This window comes from Panthera uncia (assembly GCF_023721935.1).
Source record: "Panthera uncia isolate 11264 chromosome C1 unlocalized genomic scaffold, Puncia_PCG_1.0 HiC_scaffold_4, whole genome shotgun sequence".
Classification (NCBI taxonomy): Eukaryota; Metazoa; Chordata; class Mammalia; order Carnivora; family Felidae; genus Panthera; species Panthera uncia.
The window spans coordinates 88,812,171-88,838,144 of NW_026057585.1; the positions used below are offsets into that span (position 1 = coordinate 88,812,171).

General features: G+C 57.9%; 1 protein-coding gene across 1 annotated transcript in view; it reads left to right on the forward strand.

The window, feature by feature from the left end:
• The window catches only part of HSPG2 (heparan sulfate proteoglycan 2), a 99,711-nt gene that overhangs the window by 36,948 nt on the left and 36,789 nt on the right, over window positions 1-25,974 (forward strand). The window contains 29 exon segments of the mRNA XM_049617868.1: window positions 3,768-3,877; window positions 3,974-4,032; window positions 4,326-4,486; window positions 6,288-6,416; window positions 6,646-7,098; window positions 8,832-8,963; window positions 9,122-9,266; window positions 9,360-9,511; window positions 9,607-9,753; window positions 12,152-12,315; window positions 12,614-12,793; window positions 12,893-13,089; window positions 13,184-13,331; window positions 13,994-14,121; window positions 14,866-14,952; window positions 15,043-15,101; window positions 15,257-15,324; window positions 16,200-16,340; window positions 16,454-16,630; window positions 16,784-16,963; window positions 17,055-17,173; window positions 17,823-17,934; window positions 18,110-18,223; window positions 18,307-18,434; window positions 18,787-18,873; window positions 19,321-19,370; window positions 19,694-19,788; window positions 20,107-20,247; window positions 20,671-20,862. Of these exon segments, the coding sequence (XP_049473825.1) occupies window positions 3,768-3,877; window positions 3,974-4,032; window positions 4,326-4,486; window positions 6,288-6,416; window positions 6,646-7,098; window positions 8,832-8,963; window positions 9,122-9,266; window positions 9,360-9,511; window positions 9,607-9,753; window positions 12,152-12,315; window positions 12,614-12,793; window positions 12,893-13,089; window positions 13,184-13,331; window positions 13,994-14,121; window positions 14,866-14,952; window positions 15,043-15,101; window positions 15,257-15,324; window positions 16,200-16,340; window positions 16,454-16,630; window positions 16,784-16,963; window positions 17,055-17,173; window positions 17,823-17,934; window positions 18,110-18,223; window positions 18,307-18,434; window positions 18,787-18,873; window positions 19,321-19,370; window positions 19,694-19,788; window positions 20,107-20,247; window positions 20,671-20,862 (4,055 nt within the window).

Below are 25,974 nucleotides of genomic sequence, written 5' to 3' on the forward strand. Positions count from 1 at the left end.
TCCCTCTCCCGGCTCTCACTGCGCTGTCCTTTCTCCCTCTCCTCTTCCTCCTTAGCTTGCACTTTGTCATACGTGAGGCTCAGAGGCAACTTTCTTTTTGGGAGTGGGGACCTGGTCGGCCCCCGCCCAGGACACAGCCAGGCCCCATCTGGGCTTCCAGGCCTAAACACGATGGGCGGGGACTCTGGGATTCTCCACCTCCCGCCCCACCAGGCACTGCTTGGGCTGGGACGGGTACAGCAACCCCTCAGGGAGCAAGGCCCTAGAGGCTGGAGGTGACGGGTACCCGCCTCAGGACTGGCTGATGCTGGGCCCACCCAAGGGACCCAGGGCTCCCGGGCGTGGGGTTCAGGGGCCTGGGTGTATGGCGGATGAGTTCCATTGAGCAGGGAGTTGGTGAGATAGTCTGCCGCGGGGCTGGCGTGGTCAGGTGTGCGTTCCTCACCCCCACCTGGGTGCAGGCACTTCCTGGCCCCCTGCCCCTCCAGCCTGTGGCTCCAAGCGGGCTGTCTGGATGAGGTCAGAATGAGGGCCAGGAGGGAGAGTGCTGGCCGGGGCAGGCACCCAGAGCACACCCATCCCCAGGCAGCTTCACTCACTTACGGTACCTTCGATTCTGGGGGCTGTTCCTAGAACAGAGCGGGCTTTACCTTCTGCCCCAACCCTCAGGCTCTGGCCACAGGGAGGCAGTTCAGGGTGGAAGAGGGAGGGTGCTCGCCCTGACCCACCCCTGGTCTTGGAGAAGGCGGGGGTGGGGTCAGGCAGGAGGGTCCGAGCCCTTCCCAGGGCCTAGGAGAAAGGGGCTTTGTGGCATGCCGGCCCCCTCCCCCAGGAACGGGCACATTCCTGGGCAGAGGCCCGGCCTCCTCGCCCGCGCTGGGCCATGGGGCTGAGGCCAGGGGCTGGGCTGGGGGACTCTCAATGGGCCTCTGTGCCTGCTCACAAGGGGCCTCTGTGGCTGAGCCCTCGGCCTCCACGCTCGGGCCCACAGAGCCCCACCCACCCGGCACCCAGGAGCCCAGCCCAGCACAGGGCAGCGCTGCCTTCACAAGCACCCTCTCTCGGTGTAGGAGCCCACTCCTGCCCCTTGCTCAACACCCCACCCCGACCCCGCAGGGCTTGCTTAGCCCAAGCCACAGAGGGAGAACATTCTTGCTGGGGGGGGGGGGGGGTCGTGTACCCACATGCACCCAAGAGAGTGAAGTGGGAGGAGGACAGGCCTTGTAGTCTTGCACGAGGTCACAGGGCTGTGAATGGCAATTTTACTCCAGAAGCTAAGCTTTTAACCACTAAGCCACACTGCCTCTCATATAGTAATGGCTCGTGTTTTATTACACACCTACTATGTGCCAAGCTCTGTTCTAAAGCACTTACATATTTAACTCATTTGTAACTCATTATCTTGGCGCTTATAATTACCACCTAAGTTCATGAACGTTATTAAGATTTAATGCGTTAAAAATCTCGTACAGGGTTCAAATCTTGGCTCAGTCGGTTAAGCGTCCGACTTCGGTTCAGGTCATGATCTCACGGTTCGTGGGTTCAAGCCCCATGTCGGGCTGTGTGCTGACAGCTCAGAGCCTGGAGCCTGCTCTGGATTCTGTGTCTTGTTCTCTCTCTGCCCCTCCCTGGCTCGCACTCTGTCTCTCTCTCTGTCTCTCTCTCTCAAAATTAAACACTAAAAAAATAATGATAACAGGGGCGCCTGGGTGGCTCAATCTGTTAAGCGTCTGACTTCGGCTCAGGTCATGATCTCGCGGCTTGTGAGTTTGAGCCCCGCGTCGGGCTCTGTGCTGACAGCCCGGAGCCTGGAGCCCAACTTCAGATTCTGTCTCCCGCTCTATCTCTCCCCTGCTCACGCTCTGTCTCTCTCAAAAATAAACATTAAAAAAAATTTTTTTTTAATCTTGTATATAATGCTCAGGAAACTGTGTGTGCACGTGTGTGTGTTTGTGCGTGTACACACTAGTCTGTTTGTATCATAAGCATATGATGTGGATTGATTCAGCCATCATTGGTTCCATATCTACCACATGCCAAGCTTTGTTCTAAGTAGTGTGTGTGTGTGTGTGTGTGTGACTCATTTGCAGCTTGCATTAACTTGTACAACTTCCATATGAACTCACGAACGTGGGATTTAATACATATAAAACATCTTTGTATGGTAGGTGCTTAAGAAACAGTTGTATGTGTATGCTCACACCAATCTGATATGTGTTTATTGTCTGTCATTTAATAGGCACCTGCTATGTGCCAGACTCTGTTCTAAACACTTATACATATTTAAACTTATTTGTAACTCATTAACTTGGCATTTATAATTAATACCTAAGTTCATGAATGTTCTAAAATTTAATACGTTAAAAATCTCGTACAGGGTGCCGGGGTGGCTCAGTCGGTTAAGCATCTGACTCTTTTTTTTTTTTTTTTTTTTTTAAGCATCTGACTCTTGATTTTGGCTCAGGTCATGATCTCGTGGTTTGTAGGATCGAGCCCCGCGTCAGGCTCTGTGCTGAGAGCATGGAGCCTGCTTGGGATTCTCTGTCTCCCTCTCTCCCTGCCCCTCCCCTGCTCACACTCTCTCTCTCTCTCTTTCTCAAAATAAATATTTTTTAAAAAATCTTGTACATAATAGGTGCTCAAGAAACAGTTTCTTTGTGTACGTGTAGCACACTAGTCTATGTGTACCATAGGCATATGATATGAATTGAACTCGTGTTCATATGAACTCATGAACATTATGAGATTTAATGTGAATAAAATGTCTTGTATATAGTGGGTTCTTAAGAACAGTTGTGTGTGTATGCTCACATCAATCTGCTATCCATCCCTCGTTTATTAGGCACCCACTGTGGGCCAAGCACTAACTCTGGGGATACAGAGGTGAATGAGATGCAGGTTGCCCTCTCATCAGGTTTATTCTAGGGGGTAGCGGAAGCGACCACAGCTTCTGATTCTCCGGCACTTGCCCTGTGCCAGGTGTCGCAACACTGTGCATGGGGAGATGTGCGTGTAAGCACGATGTCATTTATTCCCTACAGCCACCCGGGGTGGTAAATGTAATTAGCATCCTCATTCGACCGAGGAGGAAACAGAAGCTCAGAGAGGTGAGGTCAGTGCCTGTGGTGTGGCTGACCTCAGAACCCCTGGTTGTCACATGATACTCTACAGTCCGTGCGTGACCAGGCAGGATCGACGCGATGCAGGAGGGAAGGTGTTCTGATGGAGGAAGCACAGGGGAGGGGGGCGGTGGTCCTGAGCAGGGGTCTCTAACCCAGCCGGGGTTGGAGGGTGGAGGCCAGTTCAAGTGCTCTTCTTGGAGGAGGTGATGGCTGAGCTGAGAGCCCTGAGGGATGACTAGAACCAGCCAGGGAGGAGTGGGAGGCATGTCTCGGTCCCTTCTGGGTGACCCCTGTGCCAGGCCAGCCTCCTCTGGAAGCCAGTTCTTCTTGTCCAGGCTTCCTCTGTGCCGCCGGGGGTCTCTTCTGCACCATCACTTAGTTTCTGCGTCAGGCTACTTTCCCGTTGGTTGAGGCCCCTCACTTATGGGTGGGGCCTCGGCTTTGACCCTGGGCAGGCCTGCCACAGCCACTGTGACCAGTGCTCGTACGGGCAGTGCTGGGCATGGCTGTGGGCCCACGGGCGCGGGCTGGGCCAGAGGCCGCTGGAGACCATCCCCAAATCTCCACCCCCTGGCCCAGCGGCCCGGGGCCACCATATGCCAGGCCGGACCCCGCCTGGTGACGACAGCCCGCTCCTCTCTGCAGTTTATTTCCGGGCCCTGGTAAACTTCACTCGCTCCATCCGCTACAGCCCTCAGCTGGAGGATGCGGGCTCCGAGGAGTTCCGGGAAGTGTCCGAGGCTGTGGTCGACACGGTGAGGTGAAGGGGCTTGGGCGCTCCCCGAGGGTGGGGGGCGGGACAGGATGGGGTGAACGTATCTGGAGGCTGACGGTGCCGTGTCACTCTGCAGCTTGAGTCGGAGTACTTGAAGATTCCCGGAGACCAGGTTGTCAGTGTGGTGTTCATCAAGTGAGAAGGGTCCCCTGGGGGGCCGGTCAGGAAAGCGGGGGGCGGGGGGGGGGGGGGCCTGGAGGGAGGTGACAAGGAGGGGAAGTGAGAGAGGCCTAATGAGGTGGATCTCGGTTGGTGGAAAGTCAGGAATTTGGGGAGACGCTTAAATTGCCCCGCTTGGGTTCCAGGCTGTCCGGGAACAGGCACAGAGTCAGGAGATCGGGCCTGAGCCTCAGGCAGGGGGCGGAGGGAGGAGCCGAGGCTGCAGGTGTCTTTCTCATCCTGCTCCCCTGCCCCATCCCCATCCCTAGGGAGCTGGACGGCTGGGTCTTCGTGGAGCTGGACGTGGGCTCCGAAGGGAACGCAGACGGGGCTCAGATTCAGGAAGTGCTTCATACCGTCATTTCCAGCGGCTCTGTTGCCTCCTACATCACCTCTCCCCAGGGATTCCAGTTCCGGCGCCTGGGCACAGGTAAGCCCATCCTGGGACCCAGAGCGCTTCTTCGTTCCTCCCAGTGTCCCCTCCGTGGGCTCTTCTGGATTGGGGCCTGTATACCACTAGGGACAGGGAGCTCACTACCTGAGTCCACCCCATCAGTCTCTGTGCAGTCCTGGCTTGGGTTGAGTATAACCTGTTTGTCCTCTAGCGTGTACCAAATTATGTTTTTTAATTAAAAAAAAAATATGTTTTAAGTTTATTTATTTATTTTGAGAGAGAGAGAGCGAGAGCACAGGCAGGTGAGGGGCAGAGAGAGAGAGGGAGAGAGAGAGAATCCCAAGCAGGCTCCGTGCTGTCAGCGCAGAGCCTGATGGCACAGGGCTCAATCTCACAAACCGTGAGGTCATGACCTGAGCCGAGATCAAGAGTCGGGTGCTTAACCAACTGTGCCACCCAGGCGCCCCTAACACGTACCTGGTTAGATTTAATCTCCGCTCACTCTCTCTGTCTCTAGACCTCTGTACACTGACAATAGGTAATGATTCCTTTCTGCATATAGAACTTTCAGATCCAAACGCGTTTGCATTTAATAATAACCAACAAATGTTTACCGAGAGCTGACTATGTGCTGGGCGCTCAGTAAAGCCCTTGTATCCAGCCTCCGTCCAGCCTTCATAATTCCTGGGAAGTAGATATTCCTCTTATTTTAGACGTGAGGGGGCTGAGGCCCAGGAAGGACAAGTGGCTTGTCCCAATTCACATAGACATTGGTGGAAAAGCCAGAACTTCCACAAAGCCCCATGTCTGTGCCAGTCTTGCCAGAACCCATGATGACATGAGATGAGCACAGCACCTGAGGCTCAGCGAGAACAAGAGAATGGCCCCCGGTCACACAGCTATCGGATGCAAAGGCCTGGCCTTTGAGCTCTCGGTCAGCTCAGGTTTCTTTGCACGGCACCCCCCCGCCCCCAGGCTCCTACTTTGACTCCCTGAGTCTTGGCTTCTCCAAGCCAGGCAGGCCCCATTCATTCCCCCACAGGCTCCGTTTCTCAGAGCCGTCACCATCCCTGAGTCAGGAGACCCAGAGCTGAACAAGCGCTTTCCCTGTCATGGCGTAGCCAGATCAGAAGAAGACAGTGTAGCCATCACCTCTGTCATTCGGCACATAAATCCCCAAAGAACACACCCAGAGATCAAGTTTGCTCTTCCCCGGGCCCAGACCGGAAGATGGCTGGGGGCCCAGCCCTCTCCTCCCCACTTTTCAGTGGGCCTTCCTGGTTAGGGATGGTGGGATGGGCCTGGCTCAGCCCTGCAGCCCACGGCTCCCAGGTCCCAGACAGGACGATGCTGATCACACCTTCCTTTCCAGCACAGACACCCCCGCCCCCTCCGGCCGCCGTGGCGGCCGCAGTGACACCAGGTGAGAGTGTAAGCCAGACCTGGGCCCGGCCAGGTACCTGGAGAAGTTCATGGACGGAGGGAAAGGAAGGATGAGGGCGAGATGGCTGGGCGTGGCCCACAAGCCGCCCTCTCTCCCCTTCCCCTCCGTCCTTACTGGGCCAGGCTGTGGCCTGCACGTGTGTGATGTGGTGGTTGCATGCGTGTGGCTTGCTGACCGTGTGTGGGGTTTATGGAAGGGATGGCTGAGGCCACCGCCACCCGTCCCCTGTCCCACGTGTGCCGTGACGTGTCCACCGTGTGCCCTCTGCCTCACTCGAGTCTGCCGGACACAGGGCGCTGAAGCCCCCTGCCAGCCACGCGGTGCCTGTGCTGCCCACGACACCTCCCGCCCCCCTTCCCACCCTGCCCCTCTGACGCCCTCCAACCCCCACAGTGCCCCAGTTCTCAAGAGTCTGCACCGAGGCCGAGTTCGCCTGCCACAGCCACAACGAGTGTGTGGCTCTGGAGTATCGCTGTGACCGGAGGCCCGACTGCAGGGACATGTCTGACGAGCTCAATTGCGGTGAGGGGCTGGCCGGGGCCACAAGTGGCCTGAGACACCGGGCAGGGCCGGGGTACCCCTGGGCCTCTGTGTCAACCGTGAGGGTTTGGTGCGGGAGGGGGCTCTGAGGGAGGTGGGCGGGAGGACAGGGTGGGGGCACCGTGTGTGGCAGGGAGGTACAGGGAGGGCCTGGGCAGTGTGGGGGCTGGGGCCGAGGACTGTGCCAACACCAGGAGGGCTCTGTCCACAGAGGAGGCGGTCCCAGCGGTCAGCTCCGTGTCCCCCACTCTGGTGGAGACCCCACCGCCGGTGCCCTGGCTGGAGGCAACCACCATTCAGCAGCTGCCGGGCACCCCCGCTCCGCAGCCTCTGCTCCCCGGGATAGCCAGGCCTGTGCCCTGCGGGCCCCACGAGGCCATGTGCCACGACGGGCAGTGCGTCCCCAAGGACTACATCTGCGACGGGCAGGAGGACTGCAAGAACGGCAGCGATGAGCTGAACTGCGGTGAGGACCCAGGGTGTGGGAGTCGGGGGGCTGGCGGGGGGGCAGGGCCGCTGGCTGAACCCGGCTTGGTCCCCCAGGTCCCCCCCCCGCCATGCGAGCCCAATGAGTTCGCCTGTGGGAACGGGCACTGCGCCCTGAAGCTGTGGCACTGTGACGGTGACTTTGACTGTGAGGACCGCACCGATGAGGCCAACTGCCGTGAGTGTCCTGGGGTCCATCCGGGCCCTATTCCCCCTGCTCTCTCTGGCTGAGTGTGAAGGCCCTGGGGACAGACTGGAGGGTTTTTCTCTCTCTGACCCCAGCAGTGAGGGGTCTCGGCTCTGAGCTGAACTTGGTAGGGAATCACTGTGGCCAGACTGCCTGTGGCTGATGGCTCCTTGTTTCTTTTCTTTAGTTCAGTACCATTAATCTTCTCTTGGTTATTTATGCTTGGGTATAGGTCAGACAAGTGGCTGAGAGGGCTTCATACCCCAATGTCCCCTGATGATCGGACTCTTGGCAGGTGAGGGAGTCAAAGCCTTTCCCGGACAAGTATAGGGGTTCTTCACATAGAGCTAGTTCTGAGTTTTTTGGACATCCATCTGCCCAGCTCTCTGTCATCTCCCCATTCAGCCATCCATCCATCATTCATTGGTCCATCCATCCATTCCCCCAACTGTCTGTCCCATCGGCTGTCTGTTCTCATAGCTCTTCATCCACCTGTCCGCCCGTCGACCCAACATCCTTCCTTTCTCTTATCCATCCGTCCAACCAACTGTCGGACACCCAACTATCCACCCAGCTGACGTCCATCCACCTAGTCAATGTTAAGGACATTATAACAGCTGATGGGTGAGGCTGGAGAGACAAGCACCCTATCGGGTAGCATCTGAGCGTCCTGTCCTGCTGGAGATTGTTAGTCTGAGATTGACGATAATCTTCAAACCATTTCTCTGTGATCCCGGATCGCATGTGGACATTCCTACGGTCCTGTCCACTGGTAGCTCCTCGCCTTCCTCTCTACCTTCCCTGCCCCACAGTCCGCGCTGGAAAGAAGCGGCAGCAGGCCACTTGTTAGGATGTCCTTCCTGTGGCTCGAAGCTTGTCTGACGAGACAGCCCCTTGGGAAAGAGAAGTAATTGAGGGCTTTAGTTGAAAAGCACTTCTCACCTGGGGAAAAGTCCCAGGAGACCCAAGTCCTGATTGTCAGAGCCCCGAACAGAGAACGTGAAAGCTAAGTGGCCTTGGGGGCTCAGAGAGCGTTGGGACAGAAACCCCAAGGTGGTCGGTAGATAGCTGCCTCCTGGCCTTCTCTCACTTCCTTCTCTGCAGATGTGTGGCCTCCTCTCCTACGCCACTCTGCCTTCTCTGTCCCCGTCCGTGTGTCTATCTTAAGGTCAGTCTCCCTGAGGAAGAGTGTCAGTCCCCCCCTACTACAGATGCCTCGGGCCCAGTCCTGGTGCCAGGCCGACTTCAGGCCTCTGGCCAGTCCACAGGTGGCCGCCTCAGGTCAGGGGCCACCCAGGGCCAATCAGAGGGGACAGAGCAGTGAGGTTCGGGCTGTGGCAGGGTCCCTTGCCAGGCCTTTCTGATAGAACTGCACCAGGTCTCACCTGGTGTCTGGGGATCCGGCCACTTTGCCTGTGCCTTTGACAGAGGTCTTGTGCTTGTGAGGGTGGCTGGATGTGGGAGTTGCTGAATGACTCCAACGTGCCAGGTATGTCTCTGTTTTGGGGAATGCAGGTGGAGTGAGTGGTGAGGACAGGGAACCGTGATGAGCCATTTGATGGCCGACTAGTGATGGTGGGCAGCGTCAGGGCAGCTGTGTGTCACGAGGATGAGATGAGGGAGTGACCCTGGGGACACCAGGGAAGGTGGGCAGGTAGGGAGTGGGAGTGGTCCCCCCCTGAGGGCGGGGCCTGCTGCCCACACCCCCTGGCTCTGTCCCCTAGCTGCCAAGCGCCCCGAGGATGTGTGCGGGCCCACGCAGTTCCGCTGTGTCTCCACAAACACGTGCATCCCAGCCAGCTTCCACTGTGATGAGGAGAGTGACTGTCCTGACCGCAGTGATGAATTTGGCTGCAGTGAGCAGGGGCAGGGGGGTGGAGCCGTGGGGGGGCGGGGGTTGTTGGTGAACCAACGGCCCCAGCGCCCGCCGTCCACAGTCTCAGCCCTTCTCTCCTCCCCCACTCCTCCTCCCTGTGCCCTTCATTACCCCTCACTCCTGCTCTGGTCTCCCCAGTGCCCCCACAGGTGGTGACCCCTCCCCAGGAGTCCATCCAGGCTTCCCGGGGCCAGACAGTGACCTTCACCTGTGTGGCCATTGGCGTCCCCACCCCCATCATCAACTGGAGGCTTAACTGGGGCCACATCCCCTCTCATCCCAGGTATGCCTCTGAGCCCGGGCAGGCGCTGGAGATGTGGGGGGCGCTGGGCCAGTGGCCCCGGCCTGACCCCACCTCTGTCTCGGGGCCCTCCAGGGTGACAGTGACCAGCGAAGGAGGCCGTGGCACACTGACCATCCGTGATGTGAAGGAGGCAGACCAGGGCGCCTATACCTGTGAGGCCATGAATGCCCGGGGCATGGTGTTCGGCATTCCCGACGGGGTCCTGGAGCTCATTCCAAAGCGAGGTACGGCCAGCGGGCACACGGGCCCTGGGGGTGCTGGTGGGGCCAGGGCTGCTTGCTGGTGACCAGCCGCAGCCCATTCCCATGCCGCCCGGCAGGGCCCTGCCCCGACGGGCACTTCTACCTGGAGCCCAGCGCCTCCTGCCTGCCCTGCTTCTGCTTTGGGGTCACCAGCATTTGCCAGAGCAGCCGCCGCTTCCGAGACCAGATCCGGCTCCGCTTTGACCAGCCCAATGACTTCAAGGGTGCGTTGGCGGGCGCTGTGGTGGGCTTGGGGCGGGAGGCAAGAGGGGCGGATATGGGAGCACAGCACGTGCGGGCAGATGGGGCCGGGTTCACGGAGGGGCGCAGGGTCTCTGAAGAAAGGCTGAGGCCTGTAAGAACAGCACTTGAGGGAAAACAAACGTTTTAGGAAAAGCCACACCCACACTTGACGTCTGCCCGCTCTGGGTTATGAAGAGGATGGGCTCTGGGGCCAGATTCCTTGTTTAAATTCTGATACTCCCTTACGAGCTGTGTGCCCGTGGTCAAGTTGCTGTCTCGTGTCTCAATGTTCTCATCTACGAAACGGGGATAAAATAAGGACTATCTACACCGCGTTGCTGTAAGGACTTAACGGGTTGATACAGACAAGCCATGCTCATCCATGGTCAGTGCCCCATCCATGTGCCCTGGTGTCATCGTCACTATCCTCGTCATCCTCACCCTGAGAGACTGAGAGGTGCCGGTGTCCCCAGAGCCGAAGAACCAGGCTTTGGCATCTTCTTAGCCTGGGGCTGACCTCCAGCTGCCCCAATTACTGTCTGTGTGACTGTTGGCTTCTCTAGGCCTGTTTTCCCAAACATAAAGGCAGGAACGCAGTTGGCCTGTGTTCTCTCTGGCAGAATGGCCCGGGCCCAGAAATCACAAGGACCTGGGTTCAAGTCCCAGCCCTCATTTACCGCCTGACATCAGGCTGCCTCCCATATCATTAATTACAAAGGATTAAATGCAACGAGGGGCTTAGATGCCCACCTAGTAAGCACTCGGTCAGTGCTGTGGCTTGACAGTCATTGGACAGCCACTAGCCCTTGCGTGGTCAGAGCTGTTCTTACTCTCCTAAGATGACGACCCTGAGGTCCTCTGAGAGACGGTGGGACCTCCCTAGGGTTACACACAGCTGTTTAGAGGAGAACCGGAACCCAGGCCTGTCTGACTGGAATCAGAATGGTCAGGGTGGGCAGGGATTCCAGCGTGAGCAGGTGGGCCTGTGCGTGGATGGTGACTAGAGGGCAGGGGCTCTGAAAACATCCCTGGAAGGGAGAGAGGAAAGCAGGCCAGGGGGAAATGTGGTCTGGTCTTGAGGGTTATGTATGGTCATTCTGCAGGTGAGGGTCTGGATTCATCCGTGGGTACAGGGATTTCATTTATGATCGAGGGGAGAAGCTACTTCCAGACAGATGTAGAGTTAGCACAAGGAAGGAATTTCTTTTCTTTTTTTTTAATTTTTTTTTTAACGTTTATTCATTGTCTGATAGAGAGAGAGAGAGAGAGACAGAGCATGGGTGGGGGAGGGGCAGAGAGAGAGGGAGACCCAGAATCCGAAGCAGGCTCCAGGCTCCGAGCTGTCAGCACAGAGCCCGTCGCGGGGCTCGAACTCACGGACCGTGAGATCGTGACCTGAGCCGAAGTCGGACGCCTGACCGACTGCGCCACCCAGGCGCCCCACAAGGAAGGGATTTCTAAGAGTCAGAACTGTCCAGGGTTGGGAGGGACTGCCTGTGGAGGTAATGAGCCCCCCATCCATTAGAGCTGCTCAATGTGGTAGTCACTAACAACATGTGGCTCTTTAAATTAAAATTAATTAATTCACTTTCTCGGCCACACTCGCCACATTTCAAGTGCCCACAATGTACCATGTTGGAGAATACAAGTGTAGAACATTTCTGTCCTCACAAAAATTTCTCTTGGATAGTTAGTGCTGCACTAGAGATCTGGAAGGATGCTGTAGAGAGAAATCGCACGTGTGTGTGTGGGGGGGGGGCAGGGGGGCAATTGGACTAGATGACCCATCATAATAGTAACAATAACAACAGCTAATTGTTTTTGAGAACTTCTTTTGTGCCACACTCTGTTTTATAAGCATTTCATATCAATTTGCTCAGTTTCTCTTCCTAATAACCTTATGAAGCAAACCAGTATTATGTCCATTTTACACATAAGGAAACTGAGGCCTTTTTTCAAACTCCTACATCTGGGGAGGGTGGTTGAACCAGGACTTGGCATCTGTTCTTCAGCCCCGGGTAACTCTCTACTGCCCCCTGAGGGCCGTTCCAACGCTGACAGTCCACGGATCTGTCCTCAAAACCAAAGGCTCTGAGAAGTCCTGCTACAAAGAATTCATTCCCTTGACCTTTTTCTGACCCTGTGGTTCCCAGCTGTCATTCTTCAGCATTGACTTTCCCCAGGGCATGCTTTAGGAAGCACTGCTCCAAAACTGTAGGGAAGAGAAAAACATTTTTAACCTGGTGAAAGCGACCGAAGTTCTCTTTAAATCAGCTTTCTCCCAGAACCTTCCCGTCTTTCTGGCTAACTGCCTTTCAGGGTGGGTATCGCTGGCAGGCATGTGCTGCAGCCCTCAGCCCTCCCTCTTGCCGCCCGCAGGCGTGAACGTAACAATGCCCGCACAGCCCGGCATGCCGCCCCTCTCCTCCACCCAGCTGCAGATCGACCCCGCTGTGCAGGAGTTCCAGCTGGTCGACCTGTCCCGACGCTTCCTGGTGCATGACTCTTTCTGGGCTCTGCCCGAGCAGTTCCTGGGCAACAAGGTGAGGGACCGGCCTGCTGCTCCGGATGGGGAAACGGCCAAGCCCCCCTCACAGGCCCACAACCTGCCTGGGCTCCGCTCCCTCTGAAGCCGGTGGGCAGCAGGACAGACTCAGCTCTGGAGACCGAGCGTCCCAAAGGCAGAGCCGAGCCCCACCCAGCTCTGCCTCCCTGTGCCCAGCTCTGTGCCAGGCATACGGCGAGCACTAGACACGGAGGGGCGGAGGAAGGGGTGACTGGACACGCAGCAGGCATCAGGCGTGCCCCCTTCCCTGCCCTGACCGGCCCTGTATCGGCCAGGTGGACTCCTACGGTGGCTCCCTGCGCTACAAGGTGCACTACGAGCTGGCCCGAGGCATGCTGGAGCCAGTGCAGCGGCCAGACGTGGTCCTCGTGGGAGCCGGATATCGCCTCCTCTCCCGAGGGCACGTGCCCACCCAGCCTGGCACGCTGAACCAGCGCCAGGTTCAGTTCTCGGAGGTAGGTGGTGCCCGAGCTCTCGGGGCTGGGCGTGAAGGGGCCGCGGGCTGGGCAGGTGCTAATGCGTGATGCCCCCCACGCACCTCTGTTCGTATCTAGGAGCACTGGGTCCATGAGTCTGGCCGGCCAGTGCAGCGGGCTGAGATGTTGCAGGTGCTGCAGAGCCTGGAGGCTGTGCTCATCCAGACAGTGTACAATGCCAAGATGGCCAGCGTGGGACTGAGTGACATTGCCATGGATACCACCGTCAGCCACGCCACCAGCCACGGCCGGGCCCACAGCGTGGAGGAGTGCAGGTGCCTGAGCTGGCAGAGTCCCCAGCCAGGATAGGGGGGAAACGGCAGGGCCCTCACGGTTCCTGTGACCACTCTCTTGGTCCTGTCCCCACAGATGCCCCATTGGCTACTCTGGCTTATCCTGCGAGAGCTGTGATGCCCATTTCACCCGGGTGCCTGGTGGGCCCTACCTGGGCACCTGCTCTGGCTGCAACTGCAACGGGCATGCCAGCTCTTGTGACCCTGTGTATGGCCACTGCCTGGTGAGTGGGGCCAGTTGACACTCGGACGCTGGCTAGGGCCCGGGAGCATAGATAGGTGGGAGGCCCAAGCTGAAGCCTTTTTGTGCCCATAAGCTTAGCATGAGCCTCTAGAATGGCTGTCCTGGCTGCTAGCTAAACTATCGTGACCTCTGGTTGCATTAACAGAGATAAAATGTCCAGATAAGGGAGGTGAAAGTCCTACTCTCTTCCACCCTGCTCAGAGCATTCCTGGAGAGTACTGTGTTAAAGATCATCCTTAGCAGGGCAGCCCTAAGGGGAAGAAGCCTGGAAATCATATGCATTCCTAAGGAATAGTGGAGGGGGCTGGGATTTTGGAGCTGACCGAAGAGAAGGCTCAAGCTACCATCTTCAGATACCTCAGGAGGTCCGCAAGATAGAAGAAACCGATTCCAGAGGGTTGAAATAGCCAGTGGGTGCAGATTAGAAGAGGGAGGCGGATTTAGGTCAGTATAAAGCAGGCGTTTAGAACCTTCTATGGAACAGGCTGCCCGTGTGAAGTGATGAATTCCCCATGAGGATGCATGCTGGATGCTCCAGCACGATGGAGGAGGCTAGGCCAGCCTCAAAGGGCGACCCTCAGAATCCAGGGTGGGGCAGAGGGACTGCTCTGTAGAACCTGAACCACTTCCCCTTCCTCCCAGAATTGCCAGCACAACACAGAGGGGCCACAGTGCGACAAGTGCAAGGCTGGTTTCTTCGGGGACGCCACAAAGGCCACAGCCACTGCCTGCCGACCCTGCCCTTGCCCATACATTGACGCCTCCCGCAGGTCAGACCCAGCTCAGGGTGGGGCAGATATGGTGGGGGGAGTGGGCAGTACAGCAGGCTAGGGGCATATTCTGGGCGGGGAGGTGGGATACCCGGGTTCAAATCCTCACCTCGTCACTGACTTCTTCCATGCCCCTTGACCTCTCTGGGCCTCAGCTTCCTTCCCTATGTTACGGGCCCATCTGTCTTTCTAGTATCGCTATGAGGCTGCAGATCGAGAATAGGTGGACAGGGCACCTAGGTGGCTCAGTCGGTAGAGCATGTGAGTCTTGATCCGAGGGTTGTACGTTCAAGCCCCGTGTTAGGTGTAGAGATGACGTAAAAATAAAAAATTTTTAGAAATCTAGGGGCGCCTGGGTGGCTTCGTCAGCTAAGCGGCTGACTTCCGCTCAGGTCATGATCTCAAGGTTCGTGGGTTCAAGCCCCGCATCGGGTTCTGTGCTGACAGCTCGGAGCCTGGAGCCTGCTTTGGGTTCTGTGTCTCCCCCTCTCTCTGCTCCTCCCCTGCTGGTGCTCTGTTTCTCTGTCTCTCAAAAATACATAAACGCTAAAAAAAAAAAAAAAAAGAAAGAAAAAAAAAAGAAAAAAATTAAACAAACGGGCAGGGAAATGGTGGGCAGGGAGACGACCTCACGTCTCATGGCATACTGTGCCATGTGGGCAGCAATCATTTCTTGGGGTGGGAGTGTCAACCCCAGCCCATTGTTGCAGCCCTGCCCCATGTCCTGCCGCCGGATACCCACAGGTTCTCAGACACCTGCTTCCTGGACACGGATGGCCAAGCCACATGTGATGCGTGTGCCCCAGGCTACACGGGCCGCCGCTGTGAGAGGTGAGGGAGAGCCGACCGGGACCAGGGGGAGCAGGCTGTACGGGGTGGGAACATAGAAGTGCCACTGAGGACCCTCCCTCCCTCCACCAGCTGTGCCCCTGGATATGAGGGCAACCCCATCCAGCCAGGCGGGAAGTGCAGGCCCACCAGTGAGTATCACAGCCATCCCCTGGCACTCCCCCAGGCTGCCCACCAGCCCAAACCCCACGATCCCTGGGGAGGCATCCCACCCTGCCACCTGCCTGGCCAGACTGGGTCCATCCCATTCCCACCCGCCTTGCCAACACCCACTTTGTGCTTCCAGACCAGGAGATCGTGCGCTGTGACGAGCGAGGCAGCGTGGGGAGCTCTGGGGAGGCCTGCCACTGTAAGGTACGCGTGCCCTCCCCTCCCCCACCCCAGGGGACTCCGGCGGGCACCCAGCTGGGAGGGGGGGTGGCCCCCACAGCCCCTTGGCTGCTGGGGGGTGGCCTAGCCAGAGGCTGATGAGCCTCGCCGACAAGTCTTCCCCTCGTGAGAGGTGGCCTGGCATCGGGAAGGAGCCTTGGCTGGAGAGTCGGGTAACCTGGGTTCAAGTCCTGGATCCTTTGCCAGTCCTTCTTCATGCGACTGTTGTATCTGTGTTTGTTTTTGCATTCTCACACTGACATGACGATAGGGGTATTAGCATCCCCAATTTGCAGATGAGCAAATGGAGGCTCAGAGGAGGGACATTATTTGCATTAAGACCGGGAGAATCGAGTGGCAGTGGAAAGAAGAACTGGACAAACTTTGGAGTTAAGCACTCCTGGTCTTAAGTCCCAGAGGAGATTAGCAAGCTGAGTGACCTTGCGTAAATCATTTCCCGTTTCTGAGCCTCCGTTTCCTCGTGTGAAGCATGGAGGTATCACATACTTCTCAAAGTACTTAGAAGGATTAAATGAGATGATGGTTGCACAGGAACTAGCACAGTGCATGAAACACTCCATAAAGAGCAGCAGTGACAGTTTTAACCAAGTTGCTATATTTCAAACCTAAATGTATTTGTGAGCCCCCTAGCACCCAAAAAGAAAAGGGAAAAAAGATTGGTTGCATACGCTCCCATTAATTGAGAATCATGGTTCACATGGTGGCAACTCTGCTTACCTGTGCTCTTTCCATGGCTCTGCCGGCCTCGGGTCCCCTTTAGAATGTGGGCAGATTAGGCTGGAAGCTCCAGGCAGCCCCTCCCGTGGGCCATCCTGCAGCTCCCAGCTCTGTGCCTGCAGAACAACGTGGTGGGGCGTCTGTGCAATGAGTGTGTCGCCGGCTCTTTCCACCTGAGTGCCCGCAACCCTGACGGCTGCCTCAAGTGCTTCTGCATGGGCGTCAGTCGCCAGTGCACCAGCTCCTCCTGGAGCCGCGCCCAGGTACCTACGAAGGGTGGCTGGGCAGGGAGACCGGTGGGTCCGCTGAGTCCAGGGTGGGCCACGTGCCGGTCCCAGACCTCAGCCCCCGTTCTGGCCTCTTCTCCCCCTCCCAGGTGCGTGGGGCTTCCGAGGAGCCCACTCAGTTCAGCCTGACCAACGCCGCAGGCACCCACACCACCAGCGAGGGCATCTCATCACCCACATCCGGAGAACTGGTCTTCTCCTCCTTCCACAACCTCCTCTCCGGACCCTACTTCTGGAGCCTCCCCTCACGCTTTCGCGGGGACAAGGTGGGCAGCGGGGGGAGGAAGAGAAAAGGAATTCCAGGCTTGGAAGCAAGAATGTCCTGGTGCCCTTGGAGGAAAGGTGGGAGACGCGGCTGGAGCAGTGGCATGTCAGGACTGTGGGGCCTCGGCTGAGCACCTGTCCCCCTTGTGTCCCAGGTGACCTCCTATGGGGGAGAGCTGCGCTTCACGGTGACCCAGCGGCCCCAGCCTGGCTCCACACCTCTGCACGGGCAGCCGATGGTTGTATTGCAGGGCAATGGCATCGTCTTAGAGCATCACACTTCCCAGCAGCCCAGCCCCGGCCAGCCCAGCACCTTCACGGTGCCCTTCCGGGAGGTGAGCAGCACTCCCTGAAGCCTTGCGTGGGGAGGGGCGTCGATACCCCGAGATGTCAGGGCTTGCAGCACACGTGTCCTTTCCTTGGCAGCAAGCATGGCAACGGCCTGATGGGCAGCCGGCCACACGGGAACACCTGCTGATGGCCCTGGCGGGCATCGACACCCTCCTGATCCAGGCGTCCTTCAGCCAGCGGCCAGCTGAGAGCAGGTGTGTGGGGCCAGGGCTGGAGGACAGAGGGGCCAGCTCTACCACATACAGGCTGGGTGGCCTTTTGTGCCTCAGTTTCCCCATCTGTGCATTTTGTGCATCAGTTTCCATAAAATGGAAATTATAACAGCGACTCTCTCATGGGGCTCGTTCTCAGGTTGGATTCCTTAGAAGCCAAACCTGAGATGGAGATTGGAGATTCACGATTCACAGTGAAAACCTGGGAGGGAGGCAAAGGGGAGGGCAGACAGACGAAGGAAAGGAAGTGGCCAGGCCAGAAAGTGGTTTCAGATGAAAACTAGCCTCAGCCTCACCCTGCCGGGAGCTCTGCAGAGCCATTCTGCTTTGAGGCAAAGGGGCTTTTGTAACCTAGGTCCATCTGTCATTGGTCACCCTGGGGGAGCAGGGTGGTATGTTCGATCCAGGAAAGGAAGGCTCATTCTCTGGAGAAGGTTGCAGGTAGAAGCCATCCACCACAGCTCTTGCACCAGCTGGGGGGCGGACACCCAGCTGGGGATCCAGACGGGGCCCCAACAACATCAGCAGCAGGGCTGTTGGGAGGGTTGTAATCGACATGATCCCACTCGGGACTCCGGGCATGCGTGGCACAGAATGTGTGCTCATTTATAGCGGGTCTTGTCATTTCCAGGGTCTCTGGTATCAGCATGGACGTGGCTGTGCCCGAGGACACCGGCCAGGACCCCGCGCTGGAAGTAGAACAGTGTACCTGCCCACCCGGGTACCGCGGCCCATCCTGCCAGGTGAGTGCCAGGCTCCACCTCCTTGTCCTCCTTGGTGCTTCCTGGCTCCTCCTCCTTTAGCTCTCCCTTCCTCCCCAGGCCCCCCCCCCGCCCAGCCCCACCACCACTCAGTAGGCGCTGCCCTGAATGGGTGGTGCCGAGGACTCCCCTCCTACTCCCGTCTTCTTGCCCCTAGGACTGTGACACGGGCTACACACGCATGCCCAGCGGACTCTACCTGGGCACCTGTGAACGTTGCAGCTGCCACGGCCACTCGGAGATCTGTGAGCCCGAAACAGGTGCCTGCCAGGTGAGTCCCGCCCTCCTTCCTACCTACCCCAGGGGTCTGCGGCCTCCAGGGGCTCAGCCTCAGCCCACGCTTTGCCTCTCCAGGGCTGCCAACACCACACGGAGGGCCCTCAGTGCGAGCGGTGCCAACCAGGATACTATGGGGACGCCCAGCGGGGGACGCCACAGGACTGCCAGCCGTGCCCATGCTATGGAGCCCCCGCTGGTGGCCAGTGCGTCCATTTCCTGCCTGTACCTGCCCTTTCCTGAAATGTCCATTGCCCCCTTCCGGACTCCCTTCCTCCCGGGCCCTCCTGAGAGGCAGCGGTTAGATCCTGGCCTTGCCGCTTCCTCAGTGTGTCACTTTGTATAAGCTACGTTTCCCTCTCTGGGCCTCAGCTTCCCTGTCTGTGAGATGGGGATAATACAACGATACACCCCACCTTGACCACTCGTGTGAGAGGTGGCTGAGAACCCTTAGCGCGGTGCCTGGCACATGGTTCACATGCCCACTCTTCCTCTCCCTGCTGCCCTGGTCCTCAAGGAAGGGCTGCTGACCTAACTGTTTGCCCCCCACACCGTCAGGGCTACCCATACTTGCTTTCTGGACACGGACGGCCACCCCACCTGTGATGCGTGCTCCCCAGGCCACAGCGGGCGTCACTGTGAGAGGTGAGGCGGGTGGTGGGCAGGAGGGGGACGGTGCAGGAGGGCTGCCCCAGAAGCCTCCCGCTGTCCCCTCACACAGGCCCCCAGGAGACCACCAGCTCTCCTTCCTGTGTGATCTAGGCCTGCAGTTCACCTCCAACTGCCAGCACCCCCTACCCCAGCCAGGCCAGTGACTTCCCAGAAAGCCCCTCGTTCTTGCTAAAGGTCCTGGGTTCAAGGCCTGATGATGCTCACTCGCTGGCTCTGTGGCCTAGGGCATGTCCCTGCTCTTCTTGTCCCACCTGTTTCCCTGTCTGTAAAATGGGTGAGTTAGGCTGATTCCTTCCAACACCATGAGGTCTGGTTCCACTCTGAGTCCGACACAGGGCCCCTGGCACAGTCCTGGGCTCACAGCAGGCTCTCCAGGATTCTGTGGTTCTGCCCTCCCTTCCTCTAATGCTTTCTCCCTAGGTGTGCCCCAGGTTACTATGGCAACCCCAGCCAGGGCCAGCCGTGCCAAAGTGAGTAGGGTTGGGGAGGCCTTTGGGGTCGGGCTACCCTGTCTCCCCCAGGGGTGGAGCTAGGACAGAGCCTTTGTTCTCCTTCGACTTGCGGCAAGTGACTTTTTCTGAGCCTCAGCTTCTTGATCTGTAAAATGGGCATAGTAAAAAGCCCACCCACTCCAGAGGGCTGGTATAAATGCCTATGATGCCTACATATGGTGGGTGTTCAGAAATTAACACTCTCTCCCTCTCTTGGTGGTGAGTGAGATGGCCAGAGGGTGGGAAGTGAGGGCGCGTGGAGGCGGGTTTGGGCCTCCAGCTGCAGCTTCCCTCCATCTCAGGAGACGGCCAACTGCCAGAGCCGATCGGCTGTGGCTGTGACCCCAAGGGCAGCATCGGTAGCCAGTGTGACGCCGCTGGCCAGTGCTATTGCAAGGTCAGTCCCAACCCCTGCTCTCTGTGAGGCCCGACATCACGGCCGTACTTGTTGTCTGGCATTCCTTCTCACTGTACCCTTGGGGCTGTCCCCGAGCCCCCACCACCCTTCCCCTGAGGGACCGCCTCTGCCCCGCTGCCCAGAGCCTGGTGGGAAATCAGGCAACACCCAATGGGAGCCGGGCCTCGGCATGGGGGCTGTGGGATCTTCCCCGGGACTGCCAGAAGTGGCTGGGAGGCCGGCCTCAAAGGCTGCTGGAGGTACAAGAGACACCCCCCCACAGTCTCCCCACACCCTCCCTTCCATCTGTCCTCCCAGGCCCAGGTGGAAGGCCTCACCTGCAGTCACTGCCGGCCCCACCACTTCTACCTGAGCGCCAGCAACCCCGACGGCTGCGTGCCTTGCTTCTGCATGGGTGTCACCCAGCAGTGTGCCAGCTCCTCCTACAGCCGCCACCTGGTAAGTGCCCGGCCACAGCCCCTCTGAGTCATCACTGGGGCAAGTCAGGAACCCAGCCCGGCGGCGTCCCCTCTGCCTGTGAGGACACCCACCCCCGTGCCCTGGTTATTGCCCATAGAAGCACAGATGCGAGCAACCCTCGCCCCTACCCTAACACTCGCCCCTACCCTAACACCCTCCCCGTGGCCCCATTATCGCCTGTGTCAGCACTGAGCCCAGTACCCCTTTCCTTTCCCAAGTGTCCTTCCCGCTCCCCCCACTCCCGCCGCTGCTTCTGTCCTAGTCCTGCTCTCAGAAACCCTCCATAACCCACCCAAATGCCTTCCCATACCCCTCCCCAACCGAGGTGCCTGCCCCCCCCCCCCCCCCCCGTCTCGCCCGGCCCCCGCCCAAGCTGACATCCCGTCTTCTTTCTGCTGCCAGATCTCCACCCGCTTTGCCCCTGGGGACTTCCAAGGCTTTGCCCTGGTGAACCCGCAACGGAACAGCCGCCTGACAGGAGGCTTCACCGTGGAGCCCGTGCCTGAGGGTGCCCAGCTCTCTTTCGGCACCTTCGCCCAGCTTGGCCATGAGTCCTTCTACTGGCAGCTTCCGGAGGCGTACCAGGGAGACAAGGTGTGATGTGCAGGGACGGCTGGCAGGCCCTCCCTAGTCACCGGTTCTGAGCCAGCCCCTGCGGAGCCCTGGGGCCAGTGGGGCTCAGACACAAGGTGGCCTCAGGGCAGGCGTCAGCCGCTCAGCGGTTAAGCGTGCAGCCTTTGGGGTCAGATAGGCCTCGGCCTGAGCCCAGTTCTGCCATTTCCCAGATGACTGCCTTTTGATAAACTTCAGCCCCAGGCTGGCTGGCAGGATGAGAAGTCGTGCCTGGCACATAAGCACTCTCCTGTTAGTGGTTTTCAGCTTTCATGCAACAAATAGGTCCTAGGAGAGGCTCTAGAAACTCAAGGACAGATGTGACAGTTTCAGTTTCATCCCTTTGCTTATTCAGAGTTCCCTCATCTGTGCGGTGCTCTGTGCTCGGTGTCAGGCATGAGACTAACTCTGATTGTAAGTCACGTTTACGGAGCTCGCGCCGTGCTGGGCACTGTTCCAAGCACTTGTATGTGTCATAAATCGCCAGTACTGCCCCATTTCCTTCGAGGGAACAGAGATGACACCCAGAAGGTGGCAGTGCTGGCATTCAGCCCCGGGTCAGAGGCTTCCCTTGAATCCTACACTGGTCAGATGAGCCATGGTTTGCTGGAGTGGTGATGGTCATGCTGATGGTGGTGGTGTGGGGTGCAGGGTCTTAGGGGCGGACTGCAGGGCAGCCTGCCCAGACGTGTTCCTCGAGGAGTCAGTGCCATCTAATGACACCCAAGGAAAGATGGTCTTGGTACAGGAGTCCCCTGCTGGCTGAGGTCAGTGAGCGAGCAGATGTGTCCCCTCACGCAGGATCTCAGGGAGGTCAGGGACACAGGAGGGGGAGTGCCCAAGCTGCCATGTCCTTCTTCCTTGGACAGACCCAAGTATCCCAGGCTCCTCCCAAGGCTGACCTTCCGGTCCCTTCCCCCTTCTCTGGGTTCCACTTCTTCCACTCCTGGCTTCCCTGTCTTCCTCCCTACTGCCCTGGCCCGCAGTTCTCAGACTTCTCTCTCTACTCCCTCTTTTGGCGTTTCCCGGCGCCCCACAGAGGGAGGCGTATTTTGCACGGATGCGCCGGGCTCACCAGGTAGGCCCGTGATCTGAGTGGTGTGAAATGGATGTGACACAGCCGTGGTGTTTTCCGATGCCATCAGTCCCGCATGGGGAAATGCCCAGTGCCCAAGGAAATGTGCCCGATGGCCCCGCCCTGCAGTACCAGGAATTGGAGCTGGGACGACCTGTGCCCCATCTGCTCTGTGGTCTGGTCCTGCTGCCTGCTGTCTGTGGCCAGAATGGTGGCCGAGGTGGCAGGGAAACTAACTCGATGCTAAACCACATGACTATACCCAGCCCACCAGGTTGCCCTAGCACTGCCTTCCGAGCAACCTCCACTAACCCTCTGTGTGCGTATGCCCCTTCAGCAGCCTGGCGCTAACCCCCGGGTGCCAGCCTGGAGGGCGGAGTATGCATCTTCCTCCCCAGTCAGCATGGGCCTTTCTGGCCACCATATCCACGGGGAGAGGACACTCCCCAGGGCTCCAATGCTGGGGCCCTGGGAGGTCTGAGCTGGGCTCTGCCCTCCACCCATCAGAACCGCACGTCCCTCTCAGAGGAGCAGTTGAGGGCAGCTGTGACAGCTGAGAGGACCATGGGGCCCCCAGAGGGCAGGGGCCGGGCACAGCGGCTATCGGAGGTAACTCAGCACTTGGCTGGGACAGGCTGTATCTGGGGCCCCATGCAGAGCAGAGAGTATAGTTCAAGCAAGAGCCTTGAGCTGAGGCCCTGGCCTTCCTGGGCCATTTTCCCCCAAGCTAGGCCCCAGTCTCACACCCAGTCCACTCCAGTGTTGCCCATGGGAAACATTCCAGAGCCATCAATGTTTTGGGCTGGCACCATGGGCATGCATGGTAAGTGAGGCCCAAGGAACGGCCTCCCCTACCACAAGTGCCCCGGGGACCTGAGCTCGACAGAGAGGTGTCTTCTGTATGGGCTTCTGCCCATAGTCATCTGGGCCCATCCCAGGATCGCCCCACCAGGGTCATGAGGAGCAAGAGGACATCGGGTGCGAGGGCCAGAAGGTCAAGCACTTGTGAACAGATAGCACAGAAGTAGGTGGCTCGTGGGGCCTCTTGCCGCCTGATTGGAGGCAGAGCCTCACGGCGTCTTTTCTGTCCCTCTCTGCTCCTTTCCTCTGTCCTCCCTCTCCCGGTCCCCCAGGTGGATGAGGCCCAGAGGCGGATGGATGCCGAGATCTGGCAGCTCCTTTCCAGCTTTGCTGCCCACCCCCATCCCCCTGCCCCGGGGCTCTTGCCCCATCCCCAGCCTGCAGCTGCCCTGCAAGCAGCTCTCCCTTCCTCCTCCTCCCCCTCCTCCCCCTCCCCCTCCTCCTCCTCCTCCTCCTCCTCCTCCTCCTCCCCCTCCTCCTCCCCTTCTTCCTCCTCCTCTTCAGCTTCTGCACCTTCCTCAGCAGGCTCTCAGGTATGTGCCAAGGCACCTGCCAAGAGACCCCACCACCACCATGTTTTCCAGACTTTAGCTGTTTGTGAACCAACTTCACAAATTCTGCCATTTCTGCACACTACCTGGGCTATGATTTACTTCAAATTTCCCTTGATTTTATTATTATTTTTAGACGTTTTTAAGTAATCTTTACACCCAGCGTGGGGCTCAAACCCACAAGCCCGAGATCAAGAGTTGCCCGCTCCGCCGACTGAGCCAGCCAGGCGCCCCTCAAAGTTCCCTTTAAGTCTATCACACAGCAGCTCATTTGCGCTGGTAATACATTTTCCAATACATGCTAAAATACCTACTAAATTTCAGAATGTTTTCTGGTGTGCTGCATAAGTCATCGTGGGGTCCCCAAGAGGCACACACCAGATGTGAGGAGACACCAACCCAACCACGCCCAGTGAGAACAGTTGGGGTCTCTGGATGCAGGGATGGGGCACAAGTTGTCCCAAGAGCAGGGCTAGGACTTGAGCTTTGGGCTAGGGGCTTCTATCCCTCCACAGCCCCCACCCCAGCCTTCCCTCCAGGGTTTGCGTGTGTGTGCGCGTGTGCATGCGTGCAAATGTGTCCCCGCTGGGACTGTAGCTGTGCTCTGGATCCCCCACCCCCGACCCCCCAGCAGCTCTCATCGCCTGTCCTTCTGTCCTAGTTCTCTCTCTCCTACGAAGGCTTCTCTCTACTTCCTGGGAGCCTCTATTATTGGCAGCTGCCCCAAGCCTTCCTGGGGAACAAGGTAACAAGGAGTTGGGGGTTAACAGGGTGTCATCAAAACCTAAAATATTCCAGAGCCCTTTGTCAAAGTCCTTTATGACACAGATGGGTAGGTAGATCAAGGCCCGGAGAGGGGAAGGGACTTGCCTGGTGTCCCATCAGTGGCTACAGGCCCTGGCGGGGAGCTGTCTCACCCAGGAGGCTTTACCCCATATCCAGCTCACTCACCTAGCTCTTGGCTCTGCATTCGTTCCTTCAGGAAGCATTATTTTAGCACTTCCTGTGTGCTGCGTTGTATCTGGGCAGAGGACGACCCTGGCCCTGGTCGTTCCTGTCATCGCCAGCATCATCAACGTCATCATCACCGTTGGCATTACTGTTAGGATTGACGTCAGCTCCGTCTTGTTCCAAAAACTATTTAGAATGCCTCTTAAGAATATGCATAATATGCCATGAAATAGCATTCAGAGAGGCAGCTGGGACGGAATTGGCATGGTCCAGGGGGAATAGGGACAAGAAAGATCTGCCGAAGCCGAGAGCACAGCCAGGTGTGTGAGGAGCTGGCAGGCAAGGAGGCCGTGCACTCTGGGGGCACTCTGCTCAGGGCAGTATTTTACAGAGCCTTTGTTACTTAATCTTTGTGCTACCCTTCAAGGTACATATTATTTTTATTGCTATTTCCGTAAGAGGAAAGTAAAACTCAGGTTAGGTGCCTTGTCCGGGGCTGTCCAGCCAGTACAGTTGGACTTGAACTCCAGTCTTAGACTGCCTGCAGAGTCTGCTCCCTGAGCAGACTCCCTGAGCCACCCTGCTGCACACGGCCTGCAGCTTGATCTGGAAGCGGTGATGAACCTGCTGACATCCAAAGCAAGCAGGAAACTAAGTTGTTTCATGGTTATCCAGTTATGCCTTGGAGTTCCTTCCCTCACCCTGAGCTTGTGGAAAACATCCTCAGGACAGTATAGCTCAATTCCAGCATGTAGTCAGTAGGCATTGAATCAATGCTCACCAGCTGAACGAACACAAAAACGAACAGATGGGCTAGGCCTGATGCAGTGTGGTATTGATCCGAACATCTGCTGTGGGGGCAGAGGAGAGAAAGGAAAGTCCTGGGACAGAGCTGGGGCCTTGGCTGCCCCCGTGAAAGCCCCCAGCAGGAAGCCTAAGGACTCTCTCAGTTGTGAGCGATGGAAAACCCAAGTACAGCCAGCTCCTACAACTACAAAGTCCGAGGAAGCTGGTGTCAGGCACGGCTGGGTTCAGGGGCTCATTAGGACTTTTATCTCCATTGGCATCGTTCTCCGGCTTCCAATCTGACTAGTAAAGGGGGTATCTCTGTTCGTGGAAGGAGCAGAAGTGCCAGGTTTACGTGTCCATCCCCGACAGAGTGGAAGAGAATGGTGGAAAATGCACATTGGCCAGACCTGGCTCACGTCTGTCCTCAAACCACCTGGCCCGCACGTAGGACATAGTTTCCTTTAAAGGAAACCAGGGCCGTAGTTTGCAAAAAACCAGGGAAATGGATTCTAAGCAGACAAAAACCACCTGCCCAAGGGACAAGGCCTCTGAAGGCGCACCCTCAGCCCTACCCCCACGGCTGGGAACTTGTAAACCTTCTGGGGCTCGTGATGATCACCGTCAGTACCCCTGTCTACTTTATGGGAAATTTCTTCAAAGGGAAAGGGACTTGAAGCTTGTTTGCTGAGCTGTCAAGGCTGCTCAGGGTCACCACTGGCAGGTCCAAGACAACAAAGGAACTGACAGGTGCCTGTCTCCTTGGCAACCAGGGGCCAAGCGCACTGGCCTCCGGTTGAACGGAGGGGACAGCGCGGGTACAGAAAAGCCTTGAGAAGCTCTGCCCACTCACCGGTAGGGTCACACGCA